The sequence below is a fragment of the Lethenteron reissneri genome, chromosome 58, assembly GCF_015708825.2.
Source record: "Lethenteron reissneri isolate LAM-NWPU_2019-01 chromosome 58, ASM1570882v1, whole genome shotgun sequence".
Classification (NCBI taxonomy): Eukaryota; Metazoa; Chordata; class Hyperoartia; order Petromyzontiformes; family Petromyzontidae; genus Lethenteron; species Lethenteron reissneri.
The window spans coordinates 10637347-10649855 of NC_083836.1; the positions used below are offsets into that span (position 1 = coordinate 10637347).

At 56.3% G+C, this 12509-nt stretch overlaps 1 protein-coding gene across 1 annotated transcript in view; it reads right to left on the reverse strand.

The window, feature by feature from the left end:
* LOC133357593 (rhomboid-related protein 4-like) overlaps nucleotides 1-5950 on the reverse strand; it is a 28614-nt gene extending 22664 nt beyond the window's left edge. Inside the window, 5 exon segments of the mRNA XM_061575605.1 lie at nucleotides 1180-1222; nucleotides 1224-1260; nucleotides 2177-2312; nucleotides 3273-3721; nucleotides 5736-5950. Of these exon segments, the coding sequence (XP_061431589.1) occupies nucleotides 1180-1222; nucleotides 1224-1260; nucleotides 2177-2312; nucleotides 3273-3714 (658 nt within the window). The 5' untranslated portion in view covers nucleotides 3715-3721; nucleotides 5736-5950.
* Nucleotides 5951-12509: the final 6559 nt, after the last annotated feature.

Here is a 12509-nt window from a genome sequence, read left to right on the forward strand (position 1 = left end):
GGGAGGCGAGGAGGAGAGGTGAGGGGGAGAGGCGAGGGGGAGAGGCGAGGGGGAGAGGCGAGGGGAGAGGGAGGCGAGGGGGAGAGGCGAGGGGGAGAGGCGAGGGGAGAGGCGAGGGGAGAGGCGAGGGGGGAGAGGGAGGCGAGGGGGAGAGGGAGGCGAGGGGAGAGGGAGGCGAGGGGGAGAGGGAGGCGAGGGGGAGAGGCGAGGGGGAGAGAGGCGAGGGGGAGAGGCGAGGGGGGAGAGGGAGGCGAGGGGGAGAGGCGAGGGGGAGAGGGAGGCGAGGGGAGAGGGAGGCGAGGGGGAGAGGGAGGCGAGGGGGAGAGGCGAGGGGGAGAGGTGAGGGGGAGAGGCGAGGGGGAGAGGGAGGCGAGGGGGAGAGGTGAGGGGGAGAGGCGAGGGGGAGAGGGAGGCGAGGGGGAGAGGCGAGGGGGAGAGGCGAGGGGGAGAGGCGAGGGGAGAGGGAGGCGAGGGGGAGAGGGAGGCGAGGGGGAGAGGGAGGGGAGGGAGGCGAGGGGGAGAGGAGGCGAGGGGGAGAGGGAGGCGAGGGGGAGAGGGGAGGCGAGGGGGAGAGGGAGGCGAGGGGGAGAGGGAGGCGAGGGGGAGAGGGAGGCGAGGGGGAGAGGCGAGGGGGAGAGGCGAGGGGGAGAGGCGAGGGGGAGAGGCGAGGGGGGAGAGGCGAGGGGGAGAGGGAGGCGAAGGGGGAGAGGCGAGGAGGAGAGGGAGGCGAGGGGAGAGGCGAGGGGGAGAGGCGAGGGGGAGAGGGAGGCGAGGGGGAGAGGCGAGGGGGAGAGGCAGGCGAGGGGGAGAGGCGAGGGGGAGAGGCGAGGGGGAGAGGGAGGCGAGGGGGAGAGGCGAGGGGAGAGGGAGGCGAGGGGGAGAGGGAGGCGAGGGGGAGGAGGCGAGGGGGAGAGGCGAGGGGGAGAGGCGAGGGGGAGAGGCGAGGGGAGGGAGCGAGGGCGAGGTGGGGGAGAGGGAGGCGAGGGGGAGAGGATGGGAGGGGAGAGGGAGGCGAGGGGGAGAGGCGAGGGGGAGAGGGGAGGGGGAGGGAGAGGGAGGCGAGGGGAGAGGCGAGGGGGAGAGGCGAGGGGGAGAGGGAGGCGAGGGGGAGAGGCGAGGGGGAGAGGGAGGCGAGGGGGAGAGGGAGGCGAGGGGGAGAGGCGAGGGGGAGAGGCGTACTGTCCAGCAGGCAACGCAGAGGACTGTGCACGTAGAAAAGGCCCCACGAGGATCCCTGACAGGTGCCCGATGAATGACGCCCTGCACACACAGAGAGAGGAGAGAGGGGAGACAGAAAGAAGAAGAGACGGGGGGGGGGGGGGTGTTAGGTTTAGAACATCTAGAATCCAAGCGTCTCTGCCCCCCCAATATTGAGATCGCCATGCGGCGGCTCATCACCTGCATTTTAAGTGAAGTTGCCAAGCATTTTGGCGTTCAGGTCATTGCGCCTGTGAGTTATGGTTTCAGGTGAGGCGTTTTGGAAGCTATAGGTGAGGTGTAGGCTCCACCCACTGCTCAGGTAACCCATCCCACTACTCGGGTAGCTCTACCCACTCGCATCATCAAGGGTCAAGCAGGAAGCCAGGGAGTTTTAAAACAGTGACAAAATCCCGATTTTCACTGAAGCTTCAGCAAGGGTCCACCGGGACACGGCCATTATGGCTGAAGATGCATTATTGGATCACATACAGTCATAGCGCTGTGGTGGCGAGATGTTAACTATCTCCCCTGGTATACAGGAAGTCGTGGATTTGATTCAAACCCTGACGTCTGTATATTTGTTCTCCCAGTGGTCGCATGGATTTTTATCCTCGGTCCTCAAGGTTTTCCCCTCCACATTTAGAATCACGTGTTTTGAGTATTTAGCTGCTGCTATACATTTCCACATGATAAACTCCATTAAGCGATCATTTCTGGCCAAGTCTGCTTTTTAAAAAAAGAGCTACACAGCTCAGCGGACCTTACCTGGAAAATTAAAATATAGTTTTAATATTTTTTTAGTTTTATTATGAACCTACCGGGAAAGTTTTTTTCCGGCCACACCGGGATGTTTTGTAGCTTGAGGCTCAGGGGGTCAGTTCCACAAAAAGCCTAAGCTCCCATGTAAACCAACGTTCATGAGGGGTGCGTGCGATGGAATTGACCCAAGGGGGGGAGAGCGGGGGGGCGTGCAGACCTGGGTACCAGCAGGTGGATGACGACGAGCTCGGCCCAGCATGCGTAGCGGTTCTGCACGGGGAATGTGTTCATCACGTAGGTCACTCCGCCAGGGTTGTAGTGGTTGTTGATCACCTTGAGTCCAAACAGGACACCTGGAGGGCACGGGGTGCAGCGGGGGGGCAGGTGCGAGGCACGCCGAGGTCACCCTCATTTTGTCTCTGATGTGGCGCCCTTCACGGCAGGCTCCATCGCATCTCAAAAGTTCAGAGGGAAGCCCCCCCCCCCCCCCCCCCCCCCCCCCCCCCCCTGTAACTCAACACCTGGCCTGCAAGTGGGCATCAGTCTGCCAGTGGGGGTGATGATCGCTGCTGCTATGTGTGATCCCAATTGAGTCGTATATATTTTTTGGTTTAACCCGTAGGCTTTCACGACCAATATCATCCATGAGAGGTTTTTGGGTTAGAGCGTGTAAAAAAATAAATGTGTCCTTAAAACCCGCCACCACCCGACACAATCAACTAGTAAGGGTCGTCACATAATGCACATGCTCGCATAATGCACATGAATAATGTACGTTGCCTCAGTAATCCCCCCCCCACATTGTGCAAAAGCGCAGAAGGGTGGTCAACACATCTACGCCTCTATATAAGGAACGAAACAGTAAGACTTCTCCACAAATCTGGCTGTCGCCTGAAGCTAGTTGTAATTACTGGCGAAACGTCGTACTGTTTGTAAATGTTGCGGCTTGGCTCTCCAACACACCGGTGTGCTGTACTGGTGACGAATTGGCATGTTCTGTTTACGTGACAACCCTTACTAGTTGGCTGTGTCGGATGGTGGCAGGTTTTAAATACATATTTATATATTTACGTGATCTAACCCAAAAACGTCTATTATGGATATATATTTTTTTATTAGGCAAAATTGGGCCTATGATGCCGGAACAAGATGGTCTGCTCCATTTGAGAAAATTTATGCTGGAGGTATCCGATGAGCTGTAAAGCTCTTTCTCACAGATGTCCAGCAGGCTCTCGAATCTCCAGGGCATTTCACACGAGAATTCTGGCACTCCTGCGGCACGGGGGGGGGGGGGGGGGGGGGGTAGTGCCTACCGGAGAAACCGATGGCGCACTGCTCCATGTAGGAGTAGCTGCCCGTGGCGAAGGCCAGCGCGGCGGCCAGCGCTAGTTGCACCACGCCGGTCAGCGCTGACAACACCAGCAGCAGGGTGCCGAAACGCACGCTGCCCAGCCGGCCCTCCAGCGCAACGCCCTTCCACAGCGCGGAAATCATGTTGAAGTAGAGGTGCATGTCGTCGGCGTGGTGCACGGGCGCCAGCGCCAGGCGCCGCCAATCGCAACCACCCCACACGGCCTCCACGCCCAGGCAGGTGGCGTGGGGGCCGCCCCATGGCGCCATGAACAGGAGGGCGTTGAGGCCGATGGCGCCCAGCGTCACGGGCGGAATGCGGTGGAGGCCGAAGCGGAGCATTTCGACGCCCAGCAGCAGCACGCCGATGCCTGGGGAGTGGCCGCCCCTCTGGTAGCGCCGCATGTCAACGCTGCAGAGAACCAGTTTCTACATCAATGTCTAGGACAAGTTGGACATGTATTCGTTATTACGGTATTGTTATGCTTTCGCATGTTCAACCAGGAGGGTTCTACCAAGTTTTTGCAGTAAGGGGGCGATGCTGCTGCTGCTGTGAATTTGAAATGTATTTATGCTGGATGAATCCGATGAGCTATGAAGCTCTTTTTCACAAATGTCCAGTGTGATCCCAGTCAAGTAATTCGCAGGTACATTTTCAGCCCTGGGGTTTTTTTTGGCTAGTACCAGTTCCACTGCAAGTGTTTACCTTGGGAGGAAAACAGCAGAATCCAGAGAAACTCCACGCAGAATTGGAGGGAGAGAGATCATAGAAACTCCACATTCACACGCTCGACATCATAGGCGAACAAACTGCACAGGCGTCACAAGAAATACTTCGCATAGGGTGGTGTGGTGGTGGTGGTGACACTCGTGCCTCACAAGCAAGAGACCCCTGGGTTCGAGTCCCGACTGGCGCCACTGCGTGGTGCAGTTTGTACGCTGTCTCCCCCGGTTCCGAGTGGGTTTCCTCCGGGTTCTCTGATTTCCTACTCCCATAGCTAAACCCACACACACACAGTGGAAACTGGTTTTGGCCAAGGCATTTCAATGCTGAACAAGCCCCTGAAAATTACTCAATTGGGATCACACTAAAACTAAACTACAATTTATTTTACAGGTAAGGCCCACTGAGCTATGTAGCGATTTTTCAGAAGTGACCTGGTCATCACAAATGATATCTCAAAAAGTGGTTTATCATCGTGTGGAAATGTATAGCAACCATCTACTCGAAACACGTGATGTTTATTACAAATTTTGAGGGAAAAACCGGAGGACCCGAAGCAAAATCCACGCTGCCATGGGGAGAGACACACCAACTCCAAATATACAGCAGGCGTCAGGGTCGGGATGGAACTCACAAATTCCTGTATATCAGGATACTGGCAAAAAGGTCCCATAGATATAACTCTTGACCCGAGCTGTAAGTGCTCTGATACTTGCATTTCCTTGTACTGTTCGCCTCTTGGCGTTCTCTAGTCTAACACTGGTGGTGAGATGAGGCCATAAAAAGGCTGTCTCTGGTGAGGGTCAATCCGTATCAAAGACAATGCACACATTATATTATCAGAGAGCATGTTTTGCCGCAAGTAACGTGTGGTTAATGCGGACTTGACGATGCCGTGTTGCAAAAGGTATGTATCTATTTGTCGTTTGAGCATCTGAACACAACTCCTGTTTAATTATTGACAGAAGTGGGTAAAACCTATTCTTATCTTTCCACGCGAGGTAAGTTAACTATCTCGCCGCAGGGAAACGTCGCCTCTTGTTGCGAGCGAGTCGGGCAGGACCCTCGGAGCTGACGGCTCTCCCAACGAGCTTACTCGAAACTTAATTTTGTTACTCTTAGGTTCAATAATAGAAATAAAATGATCATTTTAAAATAATTATTTTATTTCTATTATTATTTATTTTTACCTACGTACTTTACCGAAAAAACCTAAGAGTATGAATCCTTGCAGTCACGACAGCTTCAAATCTAGAATTAATTTTGTTAATTGTACTCAAGGCCGCACTGAGCTGCCACGTCGCTCTTTTTTCCGAAGCGACCCGCGCTGTTCACCAGTGACAGCTCAACCAAAGTGACTCATCATCATCGTCGTCGTCGCGTGGACATTCATAGCAGCAGCCAAGTAACACGAACGCGCCTGAGAGTTCATCATCAATGTGGACACCCGGAGACAAATCCACGCGACCACGGGGAGAGAGACGCCGACAACTCCACATACACAGCAGCAGGCGTCGGGGTCAAACCCACGACCAGGCGAAGGAGTTAACAGCACAGGGCATCGGCGCTCATCTCCTGTGCACAGCCAGCGGTGGGAAACTCCACGTTACTCGGGCGAGCAACGCAACGTCTCGCGTGCTTTAGCGATCCCACTGGCGCCGCGCAGTGACGGCACGGGCGCTAAACCTGGGGCCTATCTTACGGTCAAGCGATTGCCTCGCGGGAGAAGGCAGCAGCCCCTCGACGGCTCTCCTCACCAGCAGCGGCAGCAGCAACAGTAAACAACAACAAAAGTAAACAACAACAAAAGTAAACAACAACAAAAGTAAACAACAACAAAAGTAAACAACAGCAGCTCTCTGGGGCGTTCCTAACGGACCGCGCGTGACTTCCGATTCGCAAACGGCGAAACTTGCGTCACGTGACCAGCGAGGGGGTGGGGGCTCGCCCCGCGCCCCGCCCCCCTCCTCCACCAGAGCGTCCCGGGCACGCGATTGGTCCGCGCTGCGACGCCGGTGACTCGGCGAGCCAATCGGTGCTGCGCCTCCCCCTCGCCACCCCCCCTCGCCACCCCCCCTCCCCTTGCGCCTTGTACCACGTGACCCCCCTCGCCACCCCCCCTCCCCTTGCGCCTTGTACCACGTGACCCCCCTCGCCACCCCCCCTCCCCTTGCGCCTTGTACCACGTGACCCCCCTCGCCACCCCCCCTCGCCACCCCCCTCCCCTTGCGCCTTGTACCACGTGACCCCCCCTCGCCACCCCCCCTCCCCTTGCGCCTTGTACCACGTGACCCCCCTCGCCACCCCCCCTCCCCTTGCGCCTTGTACCACGTGACCCCCCCTCGCCACCCCCCCTCCCCTTGCGCCTTGTACCACGTGACCCCCCGCGCCACCCCCCCCTCGCCACCCCCCCTCCCCTTGCGCCTTGTACCACGTGACCCCCGCGCCGTCACCATGAGCGCGCCGAGTCAACACACGGGAATGTTTTGACCTCTCGAGAAATCCGAGGAGCTGTGAAGCTCTTTGTCGCACACGTGCCGCGGACGTTCCACGTTCTTGTGACGGCGCCAGGCGGGTAGACGAGGGGTCTCCCCTCGCGGTGCGCCCAGGGTCTCGCGAGCAAAAGCAGCAGGATGGAGCCCTCTTCGTGGCCAGATGGACGACCACAACGCCGACCAACGAGAAGGCTCGGCCATAGCAATGTGGAATCTCCAGGCCTGTGTACAGGAGATGATGCGCCAACCCGTCAGCCCCCGGTGACCTGTGCAGACCAAGGCCCATGCTTCTGGCTCTCGTCAGCGATCTGCCGCGTGTCACCGTGGCGAGGAGCTGCAGCAGCAGCAGCCGCGCCTGACTCCGCTTGGGTGGTTCGATCCGGCCGGCCGCCCCGGTTAACACTGCGGGAGGTTATACAAACCACCGTGGCTCTCAACCGGGGGGGTGAATAATATTGTATGAATCTGTCAATACTGCATAAAATAACCACGATAAAATGTAAATCCACGTAACCTAGAACGATATAAAATACCTTCCCAAGTTCACTGATCGTACACAACGCGGGTTTCAAGAGGACCCGGCGAGCAAGAACTAATGACGTCACGCGTGCAGAGCGTCCTTTGATTTTGTTTTTTTTCGCCTAAGTTGGGATAACCTCACGAAATGGACAATTGATTTCTAAAATATCGATGTCCGTTCATACATTCATTTCTCAGAACCACGTTGGGTCAGGCAAGGGGTGGTGGTGGGGGGGTACGCAGCTCGGTTGAAACCAAATTCATCAAGGAGGGTGTCAGTAGACCACCAAAGGGTGAGACGCACTGCGGGGCTGTCCGTGTGTAGCGTCGGAAATACAAAACACACTTACCTGTAGTTGCGGACACAGGCCCATAGGGGGTGCCACCCTGAGCTGGGGAAAGACAGAGGGAGCCGGACCGTTGAGGGGCCGGGTTCTCCCCCCCAGACCCCAGGTGAGGGGTTGGGGGGTTCTTCCAGAGCCCCATGGAAGGTTCCAGAAAGGGGGCGGTACCGGGGGCGGAGAGTCCCCGAGAGGTGTATAAAAGGGGCACCTCAGGGACAGTTCGGGGCAGTGCTCTGAAGACGAAGAACCGAAGACCAGCTAGGCTAGGACCCTGGGACCCCGGGACCCGACGTCCTTGTAGAGGCCGAGGCCGAGCACGGACCAGTGGTCGAGACCCGTACCTTGGCTGGGTCGGGTCAGTAGAGCATCCCCTAGGGCACAGATAGGCTGAGAGCTGAGAGCCAGGTTAACCCAGTGTGAGGGCACGCTAGCCCGGAGGCTGTACCTTCCTAGATAGTGGGAGTTAAGGGGAGTATTTTTAAAGTTGATAATAAACCTTGTTGCCTCGAAAGACAACGTCTCCAGTCCCCGTGGAACCCACGACATGTGCAACAGCGCAGCGCCGTTAGCTTCACTCTCAGTGGACGTTAAAGATCCCGTGGTGTCGGCACGCACCAGAGGGATTGTGCCCATTGCTTGCCGGCGCGAGCCACATTTTGCCAAATTCTAAAAAAGTTGACCGATGGAAAATTACTCGATTGGGATCGGGCACAGAAGCAGCAGCATCAGCGACATCGCCCTGCACTGTGAAGGGACTGCTGCTGCATCATCCTCCCGGGAGGCTGCACCGATTATCACGGTTTGGCTGCGTACGGTGCGAAATAAGTAAAAAATGTTATGGACTGATTGGCGGTATTCCACCGGTGCGGCATAACGACACAGTGGCGGTCCTCGTAAAACAGTCTCACGATGTCGCCGTTGCCCCCTTAAGCGAGCTGCAGGGACTCCATGAGAAGTTGCACGTTCACTTCAGCAGCCGCTTTCCTATTTGAACGCGTGGCGATGACACCACCACATATTTGGATGACACTGTCCGCCAATAAATAATGAATTGAGGAACCGTCCGACCAAGTCTACGGCACGAGGAGTCAAATGTTGCCTTTGGAACACGGAGGCAGCCGATCGTCATCAGGCTGGGTGCTGCTGCACGGCAACAGACAGCAAAGCTTCATGTTCAGCCGCTCATGAAGTTCCATCTTCCTACCGCTTCGACATCACGAGAACCGATTCTGATGCACTACCACCACCCACCACCCCACCCAACCACCACCATCATCCACCAACACCACCCACCACCAGACACCACCCACCAACAACACCACCCACCACCACCACCACCCACTACCAACTACCACCAACACCCACCACCAACACTCACCACCCACTACCACAAACCACCACTGCCACCCACCACCTCCACCACCACCCACCAACACCACCCACCACCAAAACCAACCAGCCATCAACACCAACCACCACCACCCACCACTACCACCAACACCACTGCCACCCTACCGACACCACCCACCACCAACCACCCACTACCACTACCCACTACCACTACCCACCACCGATCACCCACCACAACCTACCATCACCCACCACCACTACCACCGACTGCCACCCACTACCTCCACCACCCACCACCTCCACCACCCACCAACACCACCAAACACCACCCACCAACACCCACCACCGACCACCAACCACCACCCACTACCACCACCCACCACCAACACTACCCACCATCACCCAACACCACCTACCACCGACCACCACCCACCACCCAACACCCACCACCACAACCCACCACCGCCTCCACCACCAACACCCACCATCCACCACCACAACCCACCACCACCCACTACCACCAACACCACCCACTACCACGACCACCCACTACCACCATCACAACCCACCACCACCCACTACCCACCACCACCATCAACACCACCCACTACCCACCACCACAACCCACCACCAACCACCACCCACCACCACTACCACCTACTACCACCCACCACCACCCACCACTGCCACCCACCACCACCCACCACCACCCACCACCGACCACCACCCACCACCAACACAACCCACACCACCCACCACCAACACCACCCACCATCAACACCACCCACTACCCACCACCACAACTCACCACCACCCACCACCACTACCACCCTACTACTACCCACCACCACCCACCACTGCCACCCACGACCACCCACCACCGACCACCACCCACCACCACCCAACACCCACCACCACAACCCACCACCACCACCACCAACACCCACCATCCACCACCACAACCCACCACCACCCACTACCACCAACACCACCCACCACCCACTACCACCATCACCCACTACCACCACCACAACCCACCACTACCCACAACCCACCACCAAGCATCCACCACCAACCACCACACACCACCACTAGCACCCACCACCACTACCCCACACCACCATCTACCACTGCCACCACCCACCAACCCACCACCCAGCACCACCACCCTCCCCCCCCCTGCAAGATTTTCTGACCGGAGTTGCGAATTGCGCGAAAATAAATAATAGTTGCAAAATATTACTCTTTGGTTACTCTTTGGTTCTTTCGGTAAAGTCATGTAGGTAGAAAAATAAATATTAAATCACGACGTTTCAATCACAACACAAGCAATCATTAGGTAGAAAGATACAGCAGTAGAACTGCTGAACAAGACAGGGCTGTTGCAACAAGAGGTCATATATAGGTTTGAGGTGGGTGTCACCCAAGGGCAAGTAGGAGGGATCAGAGATGGAAATACGCCCCGTCGTCACACGCACGTACAGCAGCTGCGTAAATGGGTAGATATTGGCATGTCAATGTAGACGAGTTTAATGGGAAGATTGTATGTCTGTGCCAGAGGACCGGGCATAGCGCCACCTCGTGGACAACACAAGCTGCGGCATTAGCTGCTGCACAGTGAGAGGCCAGCATATCAACGCAAGAGAACTACCGTAACGTGGCCGTGCCAGTGAGACATACAGCCTATTGAACAGCGAAAGCTACCGTTACATCGAGGCAAAAGGGAACAGCAGTGACCATGTTAGACCTTCGTCTGTTAATGTAAAGACATTTAACAAGGTCATGTAATTCAGAGAGTCGTAAATAACTGCTAAACAACGGCAGGAAGGATGTAAACATCACAGCAAGTTATGACTTACCTGGTTAATAACATCTTTCCAATGATTGCTCAGTTTATACCCATCTTCTCGGTTGAAATTGTGTCTGTGTTTTCTATCTGGATGGCTTCATGGACAAATCTTTGATGGTAGCCCAAAGGTTTGCCGAGTACCTTGGTCTCGGAAAAAAACAATATCGTGTGAACCGACCGCGTTAAAACAGTGATCAGCCACGGCAGAGGTATTGGTTCTGCCGTGTTTCAAATCTGCCTTGTGTTCGAGAACACGGTCCGAGACATGTCGTTTCGTTTCCCCGATGTAACTGCTACCGCAGATAAAACTTAAACAAGATTCGAAGACATGCTATCTTCTCATTAAACTCGTCTACATTGACATCACAATCTCTCCCTTTAACGCGGCTGCTGTGCGTGCGTGCGGCGACGGGACTCCTTTCCATCTCTGACCCCGCCTACTTGCCCTTGGGTGACACCCACCTCAAGCCTGTATATAACCTCTTGTTGCAACTGCCCTTTCTTGTTCAGTAGTTCTACTGCTGTACCTTTTTACCTGATGACGATTGCTTGTGTTGCAACCGAAACGTCGTGATTATTTATTTTTCTACCTACGTGACTTCACCGAAATAACCAAGGAATATGGATTCCTGCAGTCACGATAACTTCAAATCATGATTGCAAAATATTGGTGTTTTTTTTGTTTATACCGTGCACCACCGGTGTACCGCCAATAAGTTAATACCTACCAATGTTGTGCCAATACGTCTATACACACATGTGGTGCCAATGCGTTCATACACGCACACGTGGTGCCAATACATTTGTAGTGCTGTAGATGGGCCACACTTACCGGCAGTGGTGGACAGGGCCCACCTGCAGGGGGACCTCGGACCCCCAGGGGAGGGGCCACTGTGCCAGCCCAAGAGGGGGGGAGCTGCTGGGGGCTCAGGATCCTAGGCAGCTAAGCCCTCGGTGCCGAGGCCTCAGGATCCCAGACAGCTGAGCCCCTCGGCGCCACCAACGGGGGGCTGCGGGGGATCTACGATCTCACGCAACCCCACCCCTCGATGGGCAAGGGGGATAAAAGGGCCGCTCCCCAGCCGATCGGGACCAGTCGCAGCTGAAGACCCAAGATCAGCCAGCTTAGGACACTGGACCCCCTCACCTCGTTGTCCTTGTAATGGCCGGTGTGCTGTGCGGGCCAGTGGTGGGACTCTGGGACTCCCGACCCTTCGCCCTTGTAAGGGCGAGGTCCGATGAAGCCAGAGTCGAGACCCGCACCTTGGCTGGGTCGGGTCATGTAGCCTCCCCTAGGGTAATCATAGCCGGAAGACCCGAGAGCGTAGCCAGTGTCAGGCACGCTAGAAGTAAGCTGTGTCCCTAGGCAGTGTCAGTACTGTTGGAGTGGTGTGCCGTAATAAAGAAGTTACCTATGAGAAGCGTCTCCGGAACCCATTACACATTCATTTACGCACACGTGGTGCCAATACGTCTATACACACACTTGGTGCCAATACGTTAATACACACGTGGTGCCAATACATTCATATACGTACACGTGGTGCCAATACGTTTGTGGTGCTACGGCCATGGAGCAACTACGTAAGCGCCGCGACTCACCCCTGGCCCCCACACTGAGCACACACCCGCAGCGCATACACACAGTGTCCTGGCGGGGGGTTGCCTGGCACAACGGGTTTTCATCCAAAGGGTCCCTAGGAGGAAATTCCCGCGGTTTCCTGGTGCCAGGAGATTGGCCCACCCTTGCAGGGCAAGTCACATTGCGGTGCCCTTGAGTTGGCTTAAAACTGTATGGGCGCACATAGGTTCACCGGGCCAGCCGCAATGAGACATGCACGACATCGGGGAGGGGGCTGGAGTGAAATATTAAATGAGCAGAGCAGAGCATGAGGTCAGGGGATCGCAGTGCCATGGCC